This window comes from Pistacia vera, unplaced genomic scaffold (assembly GCF_008641045.1).
Source record: "Pistacia vera cultivar Batoury unplaced genomic scaffold, PisVer_v2 Contig130, whole genome shotgun sequence".
NCBI classification, from domain to species: domain Eukaryota; kingdom Viridiplantae; phylum Streptophyta; class Magnoliopsida; order Sapindales; family Anacardiaceae; genus Pistacia; species Pistacia vera.
Genome location: NW_022195358.1, coordinates 422352 through 443170, shown reverse-complemented (window position 1 = coordinate 443170; position 20819 = coordinate 422352). Strand labels below are relative to the sequence as shown.

General features: G+C 34.1%; 4 protein-coding genes across 4 annotated transcripts; 1 reads left to right on the top strand and 3 right to left on the bottom strand.

Annotated features, from left to right (window-relative positions):
• Positions 1-77: 77 nt before the first annotated feature.
• On the bottom strand, positions 78-3956 carry LOC116122042 (ribosome-recycling factor, chloroplastic-like). The gene is made up of 9 exons (XM_031407953.1): positions 3869-3956; positions 3630-3771; positions 3464-3533; positions 3278-3373; positions 2564-2661; positions 2089-2200; positions 723-764; positions 274-330; positions 78-137 (listed from the first exon to the last, which is right to left on the bottom strand). Exons 1-9 carry the CDS (start codon positions 3954-3956, stop codon positions 78-80), a joined length of 765 nt encoding a protein of 254 aa, XP_031263813.1.
• A 6554-nt stretch (positions 3957-10510) lies between these two features.
• Positions 10511-11750, bottom strand: LOC116122002 (mavicyanin-like). The gene is made up of 2 exons (XM_031407907.1): positions 11642-11750; positions 10511-10833 (listed from the first exon to the last, which is right to left on the bottom strand). The coding sequence occupies exons 1-2, from the start codon at positions 11748-11750 to the stop codon at positions 10511-10513; spliced, it is 432 nt and encodes a 143-aa protein (XP_031263767.1).
• Positions 11751-13838: 2088 nt separating this feature from the next.
• On the bottom strand, positions 13839-14593 carry LOC116122001 (mavicyanin-like). Its single transcript, XM_031407906.1, has 2 exons — positions 14416-14593; positions 13839-14266 (listed from the first exon to the last, which is right to left on the bottom strand). The coding sequence occupies exons 1-2, from the start codon at positions 14591-14593 to the stop codon at positions 13839-13841; spliced, it is 606 nt and encodes a 201-aa protein (XP_031263766.1).
• Positions 14594-17828: 3235 nt separating this feature from the next.
• LOC116122026 (probable inactive patatin-like protein 9) lies at positions 17829-19571 on the top strand. Its single transcript, XM_031407933.1, has 2 exons — positions 17829-19068; positions 19236-19571. The coding sequence occupies exons 1-2, from the start codon at positions 18133-18135 to the stop codon at positions 19461-19463; spliced, it is 1164 nt and encodes a 387-aa protein (XP_031263793.1). The 5' UTR covers positions 17829-18132; the 3' UTR covers positions 19464-19571.
• Positions 19572-20819: the final 1248 nt, after the last annotated feature.

Here is a 20819-nt window from a genome sequence, read left to right as displayed (position 1 = left end):
GACTTCATTTGGGCAGTTCCCTGGACTTCAGTCCAGGTCCAAAGCTCCCTAAACAACATGGTACACAAAAGCAAGCACTAACTTACCTGCAAATCACTTGACAAGTCCTTCACGTTGTCTTCTGAGAGCTTCTTTTCCTGCAACAAAATGTTGAAGATAAGTAAAAACTACTTGAAGTGAAAGAGAAGGATATAAGTAGAGTAAGAGAGAAAATGCAGCAAAGAGGCAATAACAAGACTTGCATTGAGAGTAAGGTGATCTAAGGAGTCATACCTTCTCAAGTTTTTCGTAGGCTTTTAAAGCATCTCTTCTTATATTCCTCAATGCAACCTGAAATGGTTGATCAGGCAAGATTATTCAAGAGCACAATTCAGCAACTTTATTGTCCTAAAGTTTTGATATATTGTATCTTATAAACAAATAATTTAAAATGCATGTATATAGTTTGTTTTCTATTACCATGATCAAACTTAATCAATTACCATTCCATGTCTTAGAAATGGATTTTAAGCCATTTCATTTTCCCATTTTTCACCCAGATCTAAAAAATTTAGATCAAAATGTTATATATTTAAGAAAACGTTTCCTTGTTGAGTTCTTTGATATCTGTCAATCCCTGAACGTGCAGACACAGAGATCATGAAAACCCTACAGAACTTCTATATGAAGGATCATTTACAAAGTTGAGTGAATTTGCAAACCACGGGTATAAGCATGAGTACCTTTCCTTCTTCAGCCTGTTTGGCCACAACTTTTGATAATTCCTGCAATTTATCAATAAATTCCATAATCTCAGTTTTTAGAATGACATCGAACGAACTTATAGTGATCACTTATATATTTAGAGAACAATATGCTTCAATATTAATCACAAAATATCTAGAAAAAAATAATTAATTTAGCATGGATGTTGTCACTGTATCAGCTTTAGAAAAGAATGTCTTGCTAAAACTACTGTTAGGAACATAGAGTGCTACTTATAATGTGTTCTTTAACATGTATGTGAGATCCATGAATATAGTACCCAGGACGCAGTAAACTTTTCAATATATGCACCCTTACAACAAACTGTATTATAATTACTGACTGGAAATATATGAATAAAAAATAGCCAGACCTAGCAACATGGATATCTTAACATTTCCTCAAAACAAGTCAAGTTCATGAAATATCGATATAACACTTGAGTTTTAAGATTCAACTCATAAAGCAATCTGATCCTCCTAAAAGCAGGAAAAGGCAGAAGAGTTATCTATTCTATACAGAAACGTCATTCAGGAGACAGTGAAAATAATGATCTAATTATTCTCCATTAGGGATGGGCACAAAGCCCGGCCCCGTGGGGATCCGCCCCGAATTTTTCAGGATTCGGGCCCGGATCGGGCCCAAATTTGGCCCCGAAATTCGGGGACGGGCCGGGGGCTGGGATAGGTGTTTCCCCACCCCGCCCCGTATATTATATATATATATATATATATATATTAATTTTAATATTTGAAAATCAATTATACATTATACAATAATAATATATATGTAATATATTATTTGTTGTTTGATTGATTATAATGAATCAATAAATCACTATAATTTAGTATGATGGTTTTTATATTTAATATGTATATTATATATTTAATTTTTTTTTTTTGTTGGTATATATAATTTGGAGAAAAGAATAATAAAAGTATAAAACAAAGGATAAAAAATACAAAAAACCCCCAAACAGGGAATTCGGGGGTTTGGGGAACGGGCTTTTTTTTGGGGATTCCCCTAATTCTCCGAACGGGCTTCGGGCCGGGACCGGGGAATCCCCTAGGGCTTTTGGGCCGGGGCCGGAGACAATGGTCCCCGGCCCCGCCCCGCCCTGTGCCCAAGACTATTCTCCAAGGGATGAAGCACAAAAAAGTTAGCAATCTTCCACAAAAGTGGACCTATTCAATTGCTACTTAAAACAACCAAACCAAACATAACAAGACATAATATAATATATGTACCAATCAATAATTTCATGGGGATTGAACATACCTTTAAACTATCGGTGATAATATTGTACAACAAATCTTTTCACATTCTCAAGAAAAAGGGAGATACCTTTCTTCTATCAGATGTCAGTTGAGGAAGGGTCAAACGTATCACTTCACCATCATTGTTTGGAGTCAAACCAACATCAGAGCTTACTATGGCCTTCTCTATAGCCTTTAAGCTGAAACAAACAACATGCAAAAGGTAACATGAATTAACAGGATAAAGTATACAAACACTACAGGACATACTCTGGAATCAGAAGTTTTCTATTGCTCAATAATTCCAGAAAATTATATTAATTTTCTTGTCAAAGAAAATGAGTCAAAAGGTCGGAGAAGCTTAACTAGTCCATACACATTTACTTTATTTTCTCAGCTTACCATACAAAGCAGATTTTAGAAGACCTTTTTTCTTTTTTTTTTTTTACATATATATTTCCTAGTATGCATGGGGTGTCTACTGCAGAATATAACAAACTAGACATATAGGTTGGTACTTAACAATGCCAAACTTAATTCATGGCCTCGTATTTATGAAGTACCTTGATTTATCATATGGTTGAACCAGAAGAGAACTTGCATCAGGCGTAGTGATTTGAGCTATGCTCTTCAAGCCGACTGGAGTTCCATAATATTCCACCTAAAAAAGCATTGACATATAGGTTTATAAGAGAGGCATGCCAGGCACTACTTAAAAAATTCAAGTCAATGAATAACAATTTTTCTGATTTTAGTCTTGCAGTATTTCTTCAAACTATGTACATTTTCCTACTGTTGCTTACTGATTACCCTCTCCATTTATTATGTAAGCTTTAGTTTCTATAATGAGTTTGCAGGTGGAGGAATAATCCACTTGAGAACTAGAAAGAGCAAACAGAAAAAAATAACATGAGAAAGGAGAGAAGCAGAGATAGCACATAAGATTTATCACAAAATGGACTTCGCATGGGAAAAGTGGCTCAGGGTAACAGCAGATAGTGGAGTACAAAATAACTGGGGAAATTTCTACGGATGCAAAAGTGAGACACCGAATTTTTATTCAAAACTTAATGTAATGACTTCACCGTCTTAGCTTTAAGATCATTAGTACACATCACATATCAGCATTTATAGTTGGTTCATTAGGTTATGCTCTATTCCAACACAATTCATCTCTCTAAATTTAAACCAAAGCTCAGTTTTACATACACAAAAATAAGATTCAAAAACACAGGACAGAATGCAATCAGCACAGGAAATATTGCCAGGAGTCAAACCTCAATCTTATCTAACATGGCTGGATTTGCTCGCCCTGTCCGTACTGAATTGAAATTGGTCCGAACCATTTCAATAGTCTTATCCATTCTAGCTTTCTGAAAAATTATCCAGCGCAGTGATTATTCAACAACACGCTTCTAGAAAACACTAAACAGAATGTAAAAAACAATCACAAAAACACTCACAACATCTTTTTCAATGGAAGATTTCTCCGCTTCGATTTCTTCAATAGTTGCACACCTCACAAATCTTGTTCTGCATTGTTCACAACAATCAAAATTCAGCCGGACATTTTAACAAACAATAAACAAGCTATTTTATCAATCGAACTAAAACTACAAAATCTCTGACCTCTTGTGCACCAATTGTTTAACAACAACAGATTTTCCAGAGAATTTCACAAGTCTAACGTAGTTTGCAGCTGAGCTCCACTTGCTCACATTCACACTGCCAACGCGGCACGAGGCGCTTTCAGCTCTTCTATGATAAGAATCTGTTAAGAAAATAAAAAAACAAAATTACCAAAATATTTTGAGGAAAAAAAAAAAAAAGAGAGTAATAATAATACCGAAGAGAATTGTATAGAGAACCTGGAAGGAAAAGGAGGGATTTGGAAGGATTTGGTTTGGACTGGAAAATGGAGCGAACAGACCTCGTTGAAGAGAAGTGCGTCGCCATGAAAGCCTAGACTAAAAAAGCAAAAGCGTTTAAAATGCGTGGTTTTGTTAGTAGCAGTAACTGAGTTGAGAGCCTGGTCTTTCTTTGTCAACAAGGTTCGAAGAAGAACAGGGGAATGGTTTGGACTTTGGATAAGAGTTTCGTTGTTACTTCAGGGACCCTGTTTGCCTTTTGGGATAAACTTGTTCTGTACCTGTATTTGGGATGTTTCTTTTCCGGACAGTATTATTCAATGTTGAGATTACTTTCTTACTCCTGGGCAATACTAGAGTTACAATTTAATTCTATAAACTTTTTTTAACAATCTCAACATAGTAGTTAGTCAGCTTATAATTACTAATTAGGGCAGGCGAATCTATTGCGAACTATCACGTGGATAGAGACAGATCTAGCCCTCAAATTTTTTTTAAAATACTAATATGTACAAATTTTGGATTTTGGCCTACCCTAACAAAACATTAATGGACAAAAATATTAAATGTACAATTAGTTTTTATTTTTACTTACCCTAACAGAAATTTTTAGATCTGCTATTACACGTCGAAATTATGAGAGAAAATTTGTAAAATTAGATTTTAAGTCAATCTTTATTGTTGTTTTATATATACTCAATTTTTTTTTAATCTTCTTTTAACTATCTTAAAGATCTAGCAGTTGTGCACGTTGGAATCACAAGTAATTTCTTTTAGAAAGAAACAAAAAATAATAACAATCCACAAGTTATGTAAATCAATTGAAAGTTATAAACAATATGATATAGTAAAATAAACCCAAAAAATTTAATGCTTATATCTTATTGATCAAATTCATTTAATCACCTTGATTATTTTTTAAAAAAAAAAAATAGGTTTATGAGGTAGAAAAGGAAATAAATTTTTTTAAATTAATAGCAAAATCAATTCTAGATAGGTTGTGTATGAATTATGAAATAATTTTGCGTCTTATTTAATAGTTTTTCATAAAGGATAAAAGTGTAATTAAAAATAATATAATAAACAGGGTCAACTAAAATAATTAGTGAGAGTCTGAGAGACTAATAGCACCACTCTTAAAATATTAGTGTTAATAAATGTGGCAAAGTTAATGTTTTAGTAAAACTTTAAACAATAAATTTACTTTAGTTCAGTTAATTACATTGTCACCCTTAAAGTATGGTGTGAATTTTCTCCCTCCAATTTTAAAATAGTTACGCTAACATCCCAAAATAGAGATTATGTCAAGTAGATATAACTCCGAATGCAGTATTACCACGAAAAGTTTTCGAGGACACCATAATTTTACCGAAACCATTTGTAATTAAATTACGTTCGCATTGTCCTCTACATGCGTTACGTCTAACGATAAAAATGTTCATTTTCTCCTAATAAGTTGGCTCAAATTTTTTGTTTGCCATGTTTACCAACATACAGTGGTAGACCCAGGATTTTTGTCCAGAGGGGCCCTCGTTCCACCACTGTTTGCCAACCAACTAGTGAAAACATAAGAAAATAATATCCAATTCACAAGGAAACGCAAGAAAATTGTTACGTGGAAAAACCTCTTCAATGTGAAGAGATAAAAAAACCACGGGAATATAATCTAACGATCCACTTAAATCCAATATAATCAAAAGAGTTTATTGATGCATATTTTTGACAAACATACAAATATAGCAAGTGCACTAGTCGCAAAAAGTAATAAAGTGCTAAGTAGAGTATCGTTTCCACGAGGATAGTGTTACTAAGTACCGATTTCTCTAGTTTAAGTCCTAATTGAAGCAACAATAAATTGGATTGATAGAAAATTAACTAACTAAATACAATTTAAGAAAATAAAAATGAATGATAATGAAATTAAAGCGAAACCCAACAACTTAACTAATTAAACAAAATACTAAAAAAAATGCTAGGGTGTTGATTTCAACGTAGATATGCTAACCCAAATCATAGAATCTATTATCCAAGTTCTAATTCCTTGATTGAAAATCGAATTCCCTAAATTGTAAAACATACATTCTCAGGCTATATTTTCTTACTTATCCCTATTAAGCTTCCGCACCTAACAAAATGAAGATTAATAGTTTAAAGTCTTTTAAGCTTAATGAAGATTAATAGCTCAAAGTCTTTTAAGTTTTATGGAATTCTATCTAGATTTCATAAATCGCTAAACCTATCTCTCATAAATTGCTAAACCTATCTCTCATAAATCGCTAAACATATCTCTAGTGTTTGCTTAATCTAAGGTATTTATCCCAAGAGACACAATCACAAATCATTTCTCAATCTCATTGTGAACAACACACATTTAAATGGTGATCAAGCATCCAAAAGTTATTAAGCAAAGAGATAAACACTCAATCATGAAATTAAAACTCAAAGTAAATCAATTCATATAAATTTGAATCATTGTATCAAGGTTACATCAAACCTCAGCTAAACAACTCAGTTCATACTCAAAAACAAAATAAAATAACAAAAACAAACTGAATCAAGATTCATCATTGAAAAACAAGCAAAAGATGGAGAAATCTTCTCTAATTTGAAGCCCAAATCTTCAATAATCTTCTCCTTCCAAAAGCTGCCTTCCAAATGACGAACCAAGACCCTTTTCTTTCGTTTTCGTGCTAATTTATACCTCTTTCACTTAAGGACCAAGCCCTAGCAGCCAAAAAGCGTCGTTTTATTTTTCACATCTGACGCAGTTTCGCCGCAGTGAAGCTTTTTCCTTGCCGCAGAGAGAATCTTTCGAGCCAAATTTGAGCATGAAAGAGTCTTAATATGGAAAAGTGTTAAACATATTAATTGTAGCCCTTTAAATTATGTTTCTACTAGTTCAAGAATCAAAACAATCCGAGGTCTACAGCTCAAGTTATGGAAGAAATACTGAAGCACATCCAAAGACGTTTTCCTTCGGTTTCCAACATACTGTTCACGACTTCAAGCCAAGTTTTTACCCTTGTCCAGTTAGAATTAGGAAAAACCCAAAACATGAAAGTTGTAGCTCTGCTTCTTTGCTTTCCAAAGCTTCTAAAATTACGTAATTTACGCTCAAAACTGTCATCTATACTCAAAATCATCGTTTAGGCCTACAAAGACAAATTAATAGAATTAGGTAGCAATTATGGCCCAATTTGTATGAGAAGTATCCTAAATCCTATCGAAATTCAATACAAAATCATAGGAAAAAATAGGATTATCATTTACAATAATCACAAATTCACCAAAAATATTCTACATAAATTTAGAATTCAATCACAACTCTAATAAAAGTAAAATACACTAAGGTTTACAAAAATATGGATTACAATCACTCCAAATCCAGATACGCATGTAAAAGGGAAGGGAAGTTGGGAATTGGGAAAGAAAAACTTGAATATAAAAAAGGCAAAACCTAACTTTTTTTTTTTTTTTTTTTTTTACCTTTTAAAAAAAATTCTCAATTTTTTTTTAAAAGTCGAGGGTAGGTTTGGGCCTACCCTCAAAGGACCTGGGTCCGCCCCTGCCAACATAGGCACCTTATGTTTAGAGTTGTGGCAGTGGTCAAGAGTAGGGGTGAAAATCGAGTCGAGTCACTCACGAGCGACTCGAGTTAGGCTTGGCATTAATCGAGTCGAGTCCAAGTTCGATCACAGTAGAACTCGAACTCAATTAAAACTTAAATACTCAAATTCGATTGAAGCTCGTATTCTCGAACTCGAATAAAATTTAACTAAAACTCGATTATACAAACTCGAATTCCAATTTCATGTACCGAGTTCGAATTCAAACTCGATTTCTCATGCTCGATCAAGCTCGAACTCGAATTCAATACTGTAACACTCGAGTCGATTTTGATTAACCAAATACTCGACTTGACTAGATTTCACCTCTACTCAAGAGTGCCGCAGATGAAATAATGGTTGCCTGACTTGTCGAGTGTGATCTTGTCCAAGCCAGAATTGTAGAGCGCGATTGGAGATTTCGTTTCGCATGATTTCGTACACTTTATGGCCAATTATCATCATACTGTGCTGTGAGAGGTTGTACTTGAACACTACATTAATTAAAGGATACAAGATTACCCATTAACGATATGATATAAAATAAGGTTTAACTCAATTTAAGAGGTGATTAATTAACTAATTAATTACTTTAATTACCTAGAGTGTCTTTAACAATTCTTAACTATTTAATTCTTAAGTTGGTCCTAATTACTCATAAATAACATAATTTGCAAATGAAATATCATGATATTTATAGTTGGTTTTTTATTATATTTTTCTCTAAATATTTTATCAGAAAATATGTTTGTATTTGGATGTCAATTTTAATTTATATGAATAAAAGTTGGAAAAAAAATTGTCATGAGTTTCTTTACAAATCTCGCTAATAATATTATAACTTTTAAGAAAAGCTACAAATGGTTTAAATGACATTTTAAAAATGTTATTGATATCCTAATTTTCGTTTTGTGAATTTCTCATATAGATATCTATATATAAATTAGGCATGGCAATGTTCCCCGAGATTTCAGGGACCCGTCCCGCCTCGCCCCATATGGGGCGGGGAAGCCCCGGTTTTTTTGGGGATAGGGGCGGGGGTGGGGGGTGTTTTAATCCCCGTCCTCGGGGATGGGGCGGGGGTGGGTGATACCTTTCCCCCGGCCCGCCCCGTATATAATATATAAAATTAAAAAAATGTATATATATATTTACTTTTCACTAATATCCCTATATTTCACCTAATTACACAATTATCCTTCCTATATAAACCCATATTTTTCTAATTCCCTCACCCTAAACAATTGAACAAGAACAAACCTTGACCCATATTTATGTATAATTAATTATGTTTAAACGATTAATTTAAGTGTTTGTCATGTGGACGAGAATTAACTATTGTGTTTGGTAATGCTCAAATTAATTTATGTTTATATAAAATTAACAGGACAGGGACGGGCCTCCAACATTCCCCTTTGGGGCGGGGAAGGGGAATTCCTGTCATCCCCGTAACGGGGATGGGGCGGGGGTGGGGAATGATTTTGAGGGTGGGTATGGGTACGGTGAATGAGATCCCCGCCCCGCCCCGCCCCATTGCCATGCCTAATATAAATTTGATCGACTGCTCACTTTATGCACTTCACTTCACTTAACAATTATTTTTGTTAGGGTTAATTAAATTTTCGAAAAGATATATTAAACTCCCCTAAAATTTATGATAAATTGGCACTACCTTTTTGTTTCAATATTAAGAGATGATTAGGTTAAAATAAATAAATAAAGTTTGGACATATATAATAAACTCTTCTTACTTTCCTAAATTGGGAGGATTTTATTTAAAGAATAAATTGAGTTATAAAATTCGGTAACTTGCTAATTATACCTTTAATGAAACAACAAATAATATGTTCTTTAACATATAACATTACACACTATAGTAGATCATACTAGACTCGATAGTTTCGTATTTAAATTAGATCATGTTAGATCATATCAGAATATTAAATCTAAAGCATTCCGACCATTTCTCTCAGTTTTATTATTTATTAAGGACAATTATATAAAATTACCTAATTTCTCTAAATAAAACTACTGAGAGATTTGAGTCGTAATAAAAGCTATTAAGATATAAGATAGAGCCAATAAATCAAACAGAATATATAAGTATACGCGCTTTCATTTAGACTCGAAAACTTGTATCAATGAGAATTTCGAAACAATAAAATATGAATACAGTTCATGCACGCACCGAACATTTCTTCGTCTTATCGATCTTATTGCTAATGGTTTATGGCTCTAATGCTCTGTATATTGATTCATGGGGATGGGCTATATGTGGGTGCATCGGAATAAGGAGGCAAATGTTAGGGCCAAAAATCGTCCTTGGCCCAAATAGAAAAACAGGCCCAACACTGAAGAAGAAGCCAGGCCCAATCCCGATATAACCCAACCGGACTAGGCCCATTCGGTACAAGATATAGCCGGTCCAAACCACGTGGGCACGAGCCTCCTAATCCCAGTCCATTTCCTAGGTCCATGGGCGAATCTAGAGCCCATGACCCCCTCAGAATACTTTCCTACTCATGATCAATCTCCTATTCAAAGTCACCTTCCTATTCCTGATCACTTTCCTACTCGGAGTTACTTTCCTGATCAGAATCACTTTCCTATCCGGACACTGGTAAGACAGCTTACCACGGCCCTAATTCTTCTAGGGTTTGCATCAGAGTCATGCTAGGACTCCTACTTCTACCAGGATTGGGAGACCAGACAGTCACTATATAAGCAGAGGCCAGCCCTCTCACAAAGGACACTACATTACACCTTCACACCCGAAGCTCCTACTTGAGAGCTTCACTTCACCGCCGTAGTCACAGCCCTCGACTAGACTTCCGATAATCTCTTACTCCTTAGCCCTCACTATATTAGCCTTTCAGCCTTGCTGACTTGAGCGTCGGAGTGCCTGCGGCAAACACCACCCCTGTGTTTCCTGTTCGCTTCACGTGTGTGTTTTTCTACGTGTACAGGTACAACAGATCGCTAGTGGCCTCATCCTCATGGGATCAGACCCCCCTTTCGTACAGGTAGATTTTTACGTCTACAGCAAACCATTCGAAGGACCGGGTGCGTCGGGTGATTCAGATGGTGCGTGGCTCTCTTCATCTTCTTTTTCGTTCTTCAAGTCCTCTGCCAATGGATTACGAGGTTGTCCAGGCGCGAAATCAACGTTAAAGCTCACCTTTTGTCCGACTTCGCAGTGGTTGAGAGTACTGCAGATGAAGAAATGGAGGCCAGACCTTTTCAGCTCAATCTTGTCAGAGCCAGTCCGGTAGACGGCAATTGGGTTCTCTTTGTTACATTTCTGGAAGTTTTCCTTAGTTACTTCCATCACATCGTGCATGGCGGTGTTGTATTGGAAAACTGCATAAAATGTTCACTATAATAATCATTCGAAAGGGACGGATCAAAAATTAATTTCAGAGAGGGTGAATTCAAAATAATTTAATATAAAAAATCAGCAACGTTTTATATAAAAATGTTTTGAAAAAACAAAAAGTAGAAATAATGAGGACGAATTAAGTAGGGGTGAGCATGAAAATAGGTTCTACTCGGAACCGATGGGTACCCGGTTCCGGGTAGGAACCAGAACTGACCCTCACAGGATAAGTTTTGGTTCTAAAAAATAAGAACCAGGACCCCTGTTCCGATTCCGATTCTGGTTCCTTCACTCTAGGAACTGGGAATCAGAACCTGGAATAGGGTACCCTGCTAGGAGCCGATAACAAGGTACCCTGCAAAGAACCGGGGTTTATACATGACTAGTATACAACATTGGGGGGTTTTAAAAATTTTACCCCTAGACTATATACATAACTAGTGAACATTTTGGATTTTGGATATGAAGAAGCTATGAATAATTTTAATATATAGTCTTACACTATATATTAAAACTAAGACTATATATTATAATTATTTGAAATATTGAAATTAATTAATAAGGAAAAAGTTATATTGTTATAGAATATTTAAACAAATGGGGGTGTATTTGTAAATTTTATAAGTTTTTTTTGTCATTTTGTAAAGTTATAAGGACCAATGTAATTATCCAGGGTACCCGAAATCGGAACGGTTCCAGCAATTGAGGACCGGAACCGTTGGTTCTGGTTCCTCCAAAAATATCAGGGTATCCAAACCCGATCACTCTAGAATTAAGGGCATGATGCATTACCTAAAGTGTCACCGACGTAGAATGTTTTGCCGGAGGCCCATTGGTAGTAATCGATGGGAACTTTACGAGTCCATTCGGGTTCATCACCGACTTTGTACTCAGCTGCCATGGCGACTCCACAACCTAGTGCCAAGATCATCATCAAGAAACTTATGGAATTATTCATCGTTGAAAATCGAATGTTTTCTTTTGAAGCACAATAATGTGAAGGAGAGTGAAGTGATTATAAAATATAGATTCGCAAATGAAATATCAAGGTATTTTATAGTCAATTTCTAAGGGCAATCATAAATATAGGAAACTGCTTCTAGTTTCTAAGCCATATGTATTAACAAGAATCTGGTCCCCTAATGAATTCAACAATTTCATACGAACATAACATGTAGATGCAATAGTCAACATATTTGTGGATCTCTATTTTAATTATATGATTAAAGGTTAAAAGAAAATGTTCATTACCATTAATTCACAAAGCAAGTAGGAAATTCATATAAACATAAGACGTAGATAAAATAAGTCAATACATACCTGATACTTATGGTATTATTATATTTAATTAATTTTAAATATTTTATAAAATTAAATATGTTTGCATTTTGGATGTCAATTTTAATTATTATAAGAAAATGTTTTTGTCTCTTTTCGTTATCATTAGGATATGTTTGGCATGCAACATTGTATAGTGTAACATTATATATTATATTGCATGGTATTATTATATTATATGGGTTACGGTCTTTTAATACAAATTTTTGACATAAATCATAAAATTTGGTTCAATATAGTCCAACGGATTTGGATGAGAAGTTAAGAGTTATTTTTAGTGCCGTCTAAGCAATTTCTAAGCCATTGGATTATCATGAATCAATTTTTATGAATTTATGTCATAAATTTGTGTTACAATAGTTTGACTCTTATAGGGGATAATGACACGACACAAAATATAGTAGGATGTTTCGTACATCTTTGTATTTTAATTTATCTTTAGTTTTTTCATTTAAATTTTTAACAAGTATTCATTGAAATTTAATAGTTTATTTAAAAACTTAATTCTTTTTACTGTTAACTAAAATTTATATTAGTTATTAAAAGAATTGCAGAAAAAAAAAATTAATGAAAAAGAATCATTCAATAACACTAAAAATATTTTTATTTATTAGCGTTATTTTAAATCAATAATTATCTATTAATTTTAAAGTAATTAATTAACTTATTAAAAGTTTGAAAGTAAATGAAATAATACAATGCATCTCTTAACCCACCATTTTACTTGGTATTAGTTAGTAGAATGGATATTTAGGACTTGTACATTGCATTAGCTGATACAGTGCAAAATTTCCACCATATATCATGTGAACCTTATCCCTTAAAAGGAATGCATGAGAGCTTATATATATATACCAACAGCACACTTCAGGTATATATTTATATATGCACTTCAGTTGATAATTACTTTTACAAGGATTTATTAAATTTTCCAGAATATATCTGAAAACCACATTGTTAATATTTTGTTAGAAATTCGGTCATTAATAATATATTTTGTCCCTTTAACGAAACCCTAATAATAGGGAATGTAAATTGTTATTTCTAATTTTTAGTTATTTAATGATATCTTAGAAAAAATTGCAATTAACTCTTTATATAATTATATATTAACCATTGAAAATTTTATGTTAATTAGATTGGGACCGCCTTTCTGTTTCAATCATATANATATTTATATATGCACTTCAGTTGATAATTACTTTTACAAGGATTTATTAAATTTTCCAGAATATATCTGAAAACCACCTTGTTAATATTTTGTTAGAAATTCGGTCATTAATAATATATTTTGTACCTTTAACGAAACCCTAATAATAGGGCATGTAAATTGTTATTTCTAATTTTTAGTTATTTAATGATATCTTAGAAAAAATTGCAATTAACTCTTTATATAATTATATATTAAACATTGAAAATTTTATGTTAATTAGATTGGGACCGCCTTTCTGTTTCAATCATATAGATGAACATGTTTAGTGACGATTAGGTTAAAATAAATAAAAATTCAAAGGCTTAATAACAAGAGAAATTTAATTAATGAAATTTTCGAATCAATAATATAGAAATTCAATTCATGCGTCTTTTTCTTGAACGTGAACCCAATTGGATGTAATTTCAAATGGATTATGGCTCTAATGCAATTTGTCTTCTAATCCTTCTTCTTTTTTGGGGTTGGGGCTGATTTGGGTGCATTATAGTAAGGAAGCAAAATACTTGAAGGACCGGGAGCATCCGGCGCTGCCATTGGTGGATTTTTTTGGTTAGGATCAGTCTCAGGTGTTTCTCCAGCATCAGGCGCTGCAGTTGGTGAATTTTCATCCCTAGGATCAGCACTTGGGTTCTTCGGTTCTTCCTCATAATTTTGTCCAGGCTTGTAATCAACTACAACGCTTAACTTCTGTCCGGCTTGGCAATGGCCGGGAGTACTGCAGATGAAGAAATAGTGGCCGGCCCTCCTCAACTCGATCTTGTCAGCGCCGGTGCGGTAGACGGCGATTGGGTTTCGTGTGTTGCATTGCTTTAAGTTTTTCGCAGTCACTTTCATCACATCGTGCGTGGGTGTGTTGTACTGGAAAACTGCATAAAATAATTAAGCAACAGATATAGATATAGAAATGACTGTCAAAACGAGGGCACCAAACAATCTACTGAAGAAGATCTTTCTCCTTCCTTTTTTTTAAGAAGAAAATTGAGAAAACCGATGTAGCATACAATACATTACGTACAAAGAGTGTCACCGATGTAGAAATTCTTGTCGGAAGCCCATTCATAGTAATCTACGGGAACTTTGCGGGTCCATCCAGGTTCATCACCGACCTTGTACTCGGCGGCTATGGCAACTCCACAATAGAGAGCCAAGATCATCATGACAAGACCCATTGAATTAATATTTGTTAATTCCATGGTTTCAAAGTACAATATGTGAAGGAGAGTGAAGAGTTTATTCAATTATGATATGGAAATGGAGTGATTTGCATGAGACGCTATTTATAATTGAAGATCAACGTTAAGTTTCATGGCTCACTGTAAATATCGGAAAAATATTAACATTCTAAAATAGTATCATTTTTCATTTGACTTGGACCTAATCAAGGCCGATTATGATTTAACTTATGAATGGTCTTTTTTATTTATTTTGTTCGATTAATTTGATGCCTTATATTTGATTCAATCCGGTTCTCATTTCTAACACTAGTGTTATTTGAGTCTCCACATTCTTTTTCGATAATAATTTTTTAAACTAATAAGCACTTATTTTAATAGTACACCCCATAAATTAAAAAGTCTCAGTGTTTGAAAATTGAAATTATTTGTTAAGAAATTATGTTATCACAAATAATTTTTTTATTTTGCAATAAAATAATAATGGGTATTTCCGTTAATCGTTTTTGCTTAGGGTTTGAAATTGTTCGTTAAATAAGATTAAGCTACTATATAATTATTTGATCTAAACGAGAAGGATGAAAAAGAAAAATCATTTTAACTAATTGATATATTTTTTATTTTCAATTCTTATGAAACTTGGAGTTGATTTGAATAAAAATACTATGTATAAGAATTTGGAGAGGAAATAAATTGTCGAACGAAAGCCAATTCAAATTTTATCAAAAAAGGAAAATATAAGTATTGATGCAGAAATCTGCACCAACTAGCGAGATCCGATCGACCTTGTTTGGATCGAAACTGATGTGTGCGTGATTACGGATAATCAGCGATAAGTGAATGATAATGTCAAAAAGTAAATGACAAAGAGAACTTTTAAAGTGGTTCGGCGAAGTTAACAGCCTACGTCTATTGTGTTTTTTGTATATATTGTGAGAGCTTACAATGTAGTTTTTATCCAAAATTTGTGTCCCCCTCCTCATCGTTTTAGGGGGTTTATATACAAAATTTACATAAAGAAAATAGCGAAATTACGGAGATTACAAATGATTTGAATCACAATTCCAATATCCTTGCGATTAAGCGTTATGATCACACAATGATAACTGTTGATCCAATCAGGATCTGAAGTAATCTGAGGATTGATTGATTAATTTCTAGGATTGTCCGCGACTGGCTTGTGTTGAGTCAAGCTACGGCTCGACGAGCTTATGCTAAGTCAATCAATCATAGTTGCCGAGATCATTCTGAGTCGAGCTATATCCTCGCGTTAGCTCGAGCTTGGTGGAAAAACCACACACACCAATAAAGATGATAGAGTTAACCAAAAAAAAAAAAAAAAAATGTAAAGAAAAATATTAGAGAAGGGCAATTCTGAAATGAAATATAAATTATTTCTAAATTAAAATTTTAAAATAATTTTAACTATTACTGAGCTTAGAAAAAGATTTAGTGGGGCTTAAATAACGCAGCTCCACTTCTAGTCTAGTAAATCTTGTTTAGTCAAGGTCAGTTTACGTTCAGATTTTCTGGGCTTCGTTTTCAATGAGGGCCATATGAATTTGGTCCAAAGGGACCCAACCCAGGTAGCATAAAAAAAATTGTACAATATAATCAAACATCTGTATTTGATGAGTGAAAATAAATACATATTTACAGAGGAATGTAGTATTTTAATGGTATAATAAATAACCAAATTTAATAGTGGTAGCATCTGAAGCAGAACCAGAATTTTACATAGAAAATTGCAAGTCTAAATAGGTAAATCAGAGAGTAAATTTGACTTGAATGTCTTGACCAAAACTCTACATGAACCCAGATGCATAGTTGAGTCTTTAAAACAAGAATTTGATCGTATAGGTTGTGTTTAATTTCACTTATAAATGTGAATTTTAAGACCACCTTCTTGGATACCCTGCAATAAGACAGACAAGGTAGATATGCTCATTCAATCACTCCATTTACTTATTGAACAAACATATTTGTTAAGAAGAATTTCATGTTTCACGTTTGTTTAATCTTTCCAATCACCACCTGGACATCAAGTCCGTCCCCTCCCAGTACAGAAACATTACTTTCTGTTTGTCCGTAAACGATATGATGGACATTTACGTAAACGATTCAAAGATCAGGACTGAAAATATGAATTAATTAAATTGAAATACTTATGGCTTCCAGCAAACAATTATTTAATATCAAAATATAATAAAACTAACTAAAATCCATTCCCTGGTAAGAGACATCTTTATGGAACTGATAACTAAGTCCTCTTGTATTAACCGAGGTTTTCCCATTAATTAAGCAAATAAAATAAGATTTTTAATACATAAATCATATATTTATTGGGGGATTATTTGTTAATTAGCATGTGTTGGTTCCATGTTGTTTCGCTACTGCTTCTGCAATGGTTCAGTCCAGCACAACAGAGTTAATAAAAGTGTAAATCAAAAACCCACTAAAGTTTAGTTAAATCACAAAAATCTTCCCAAGGTTTTCTGAAATCACAAAAATCTCTCTATTGTTAAGATTTAAGCGTTAAAATTAATAGTAAGTGGAAAATACCATAATATCAAGGGTCCATTTGATATAGAATTTAAATGCAGATACAATCAATCTTATGAAAATACATTTGATAGAAATGACTCAAATTGTTATGAAAACAGTTTTCAAATACATTCCTAGAAACTAATGTAAAAATAGAAAATGATTAACAGTCGTCTAATATGAAAATCGTTTTTAAATATTATATCAAATAAATTTTCAAATATTAAAAATATTAAGATACAACTATAAAATTTGAATCATATTTTAGTTTTTCAAAATTATTTTTGAATAAAAATCAAACAGGCCCTTAGTAAGTAGTAAAAGTGTAATTCCTCTTTAATTTATCACTAATAGTAGGTGGTATATTTAAATTTCAAAAACCTTTTGAGAAATTTTGTGATTAAATCAATGTTAAAGGGGTTTAATGTTAACCGTTAATTAAATAAATTAAAGGGAAACAGAGGCACACCAAACAACAATTTAGTCAAGCCGAGCCGAGTCAGAAGCCGAGGTTCGCGCTTCCCGTTAATCGATAACAACACGCACAGTTGCACGTGCAAGGACAGTCAATACACGTAGGACTCTCACGACAAAGAAAAAAAATGAACCACCACCAGGAAAATAATTAAATTAAATTAAAAATAAAAAAAGAAATTAAAATATTATATAAATGTATATATAAGTATATAACATAACCACCTCCAACACCTAAAGCGTACTACTTCACTTCCGGTTTTAACTCTCAACAACTCAGAGAGAAACTCTACAGTGAGGGGGAGTGTACAGAAACACTAACAACTCTCAACTCTCACTCTTATACTTCCACTTAGCCCACACCACAGCCCACAGAGATTTTAGAGAGAGCGCGTTTTTTTTTCACTCATTTAATGCGTCTCATCAACAAATCGTGGAACCATTCCCTTCTCCTCTTTCTTTTCACGGACTAATCAAAATCTTTCACGCTAACAATCAATCATTTTGTAAAATTATTTACTGAGTGAGCGAGTTTGAGAGCTATGGAGTTGAGTAAGGTTACGTTAGAGATCTTTTCGAAGCTGGAGCAGAAATGGTTGTCGCACTGTGAAACCACCAAGAAAACTCGAGTTCTTAGCATCGATGGCGGAGGAACCACATGCATTGTTGCTGGCACTGCTTTAATCCACCTCGAGGACCAGATCCGTCTCAAAACTGGCGATCCTGACGCTCGAATCGCCGATTTTTTTGACATTATTGCTGGCACTGGCATTGGAGCTCTCCTTGCTGCCATGCTTGCCGCCGATGATGGCTCTGGCCGTCCTCTCTTCACTGCCAGAGACGCTGTCGAGTTGATCACTTGCAGAAACTCTGAAATTTTCAAGGTTACGTTCTCTGGAGTTCTTCGCCGCCGACGGCGATTCTCCGGCAAGAGCATGGATAAGGTTTTGAAGGAAATCTTTAAGAGAAATGACGGCAAGGTCCTCACTCTGAAAGATATGTGTAAGCCACTCCTTGTTCCTTGCTTTGACTTGAAAAGTTCGGCTCCGTTTGTCTTCTCCCGTGCCGACGCGTCCGAGTCGCCGAGTTTCAACTTCGAACTCTGGCAAGTATGCCGCGCTACATCAGCGACGCCGAGCCTGTTTAAGCCGTTTGCTCTAACGTCCGTCGACGGAAAGACAACTTGCTCGGCCGTTGACGGCGGTTTGGTGATGAACAATCCAACGGCTGCAGCGGTTACTCACGTGCTGCACAACAAGCGCGATTTTCCGTCAGTTAACAGTGTGGAGGATCTGCTGGTTCTGTCTTTGGGTAACGGTTCGCTAATGGGTGGATCTTGTGGTGGGAAACTCCGTCATAACGGCGAGTGCTCCACGTCATCGGTGGTTGACATTGTTGTTGATGGAGTCTCGGAGACCGTAGACCAGATGTTGGGGAACGCTTTTTGTTGGAATCGTTCTGACTACGTTAGAATTCAGGTATATATTATAAACATTTATATATCATTACACTCTGTTTGGTCTCCCAGAAAATGCAAGAAAATGAAAACGAAAATTATTTTTATTTGATTTTTCCTTATACTTTTAGTAATATTTATTTTTTGTTGAGTGAAAAAATGGAGTGATTGACGGCGTGAAATCTGTAGGCAAACGGTTTGATGAGCGAAGGAGTGGTGGGTCCGAGAATGGAGGAAGAAGTGTTGAAAGAGAGAGGGGTGGAGTCGTTACCGTTTGGCGGGAAGCGGTTACTGACGGAGAGTAACGGCCAGAGAATCGAGAGCTTTGTGCAAAGCCTTGTTGCATCTGGGAAGACCAGTTTACCACCCAGTCCCTGCAAGGAATCCGCCGTCAGCCCTCTCGTTAACGGCCATTAACCAGTTTTTTATTTTATTTTTTATGTTTTGTTAACCATTGTGTAAGTTGTAACCAATCTCAGGTTCTTTTCCACTTAACCATCTTTTGTCCTTGATCTTGAGTTAAATAGCAGCTAATAATTACTATCAGTTTAATTAATTACTCTCTTAATTATGATTTATAATAAAGAACAAAAAATGGAATTTATTAGGTAAGAAAGTAAAATCAAAGTGAATGCATGAAATTGCCGGTGGGGTTAAGCAGCCCAAAAATTGAAGTGGTCCTCTCCTCTCAAAGGGAAAATATTAATTTTGCTGTGACTATAAACGTGAGAGAAAAATTTACTCTATTATGACAAGTCATGAGGTGAGGCCGTGAAGTAGAGGGTCCTTATACGATGATAACAGAAACGTCACATACATGAAATCGAAAATGAGATACCCTCTCTCAAAGAGAGAATTGTTTTAAATGACAAGTTCCAAATATTAATTGGCATATAGTTAAAATACTTAACGAAAACAAGATGATAGGTGCAGAGGAAAGTTCATTATAATGTCACATGGTTATTGATCAGACACTGCAGCTCATTTTTCAATATATATATATTTTTTTGTTATATCTCGAGATATTTGTAACAGTTAAAACTTTACTAATATAACAATACACTTTCAATTTCACATATTGCTCTCAACCGGTCACCTCGGTGCCGATCCACTCAGTATTAAAAGAGGGGCAAGTCCAACCAGCCACCTTGGTGCCGACCACTCAGCATTAAAAAAGGGGCAAGTCAACCAGCTTCACCACAACCGGTTGCTCAATCGGATTAGTCCATTCCTTAGCTGCAATCAAATCTCTTCTTTGTGGATTTGATACTAAAAAAAATCATTAAATTTACTTAGTTCTGTTCTACCCAAATTAATTATGTATTTGTGTTAATATTCTATAGTTAATTCTTAAGTTGGTTCTAATTACTCATAAATAACATAATTTGCAAATGAAATATCATGATACTTATAGTTGGTTTTCTATATATTTTTCTCTAAAATATTTTTCAGAAAAATGTTTGTATTTGGATGTCAATTTAATTTATATGAATAAAAGTTGGAAAAAAAAAATGTCATGAGTTTCTTTACAAATCTCGGTAATAATTATAACTTTTAAGAAAAGCTACAAATGGTTTAAATGACATTTTAAAAATGTTATTGATGTCCTAATTTTCGTTTGTGAATTTCTCATATAGATATCTATATATAAATTTGATCGACTGCTCACTTTATGCACTTCACTTCACTTAACAATTATTTTTGTTAGGGTTAATTAAATTTCGAAAAGATATTTTAAACCCCCCTAAAATTTATGATAAATTGGCACTACTT

What these genes read in the sequence shown, in the direction of transcription:
- LOC116122042 (XM_031407953.1), bottom strand. Translation starts at nt 3,956, where the DNA reads ATGGCGACGCACTTCTCTTCAACGAGGTCTGTTCGCTCCATTTTCCAG. An exon ending in ATCCCTCCTTTTCCTTCCAG is followed by an intron (nt 3,772 to 3,868) that starts GTTCTCTATACA and finishes TTTTCTTAACAG; the next exon opens with ATTCTTATCATAGAAGAGCT. An exon ending in CCTACGAAAAACTTGAGAAG is followed by an intron (nt 138 to 273) that starts GTATGACTCCTT and finishes ATTTTGTTGCAG; the next exon opens with GAAAAGAAGCTCTCAGAAGA.
- LOC116122002 (XM_031407907.1), bottom strand. Translation starts at nt 11,750, where the DNA reads ATGGCAGCTGAGTACAAAGTCGGTGATGAACCCGAATGGACTCGTAAA. An exon ending in CTACGTCGGTGACACTTTAG is followed by an intron (nt 10,834 to 11,641) that starts GTAATGCATCAT and finishes CATTTTATGCAG; the next exon opens with TTTTCCAATACAACACCGCC.
- LOC116122001 (XM_031407906.1), bottom strand. Translation starts at nt 14,593, where the DNA reads ATGGAATTAACAAATATTAATTCAATGGGTCTTGTCATGATGATCTTG. An exon ending in CTACATCGGTGACACTCTTT is followed by an intron (nt 14,267 to 14,415) that starts GTACGTAATGTA and finishes TATTTTATGCAG; the next exon opens with TTTTCCAGTACAACACACCC.
- LOC116122026 (XM_031407933.1), top strand. Translation starts at nt 18,133, where the DNA reads ATGGAGTTGAGTAAGGTTACGTTAGAGATCTTTTCGAAGCTGGAGCAG. An exon ending in CTGACTACGTTAGAATTCAG is followed by an intron (nt 19,069 to 19,235) that starts GTATATATTATA and finishes TGAAATCTGTAG; the next exon opens with GCAAACGGTTTGATGAGCGA.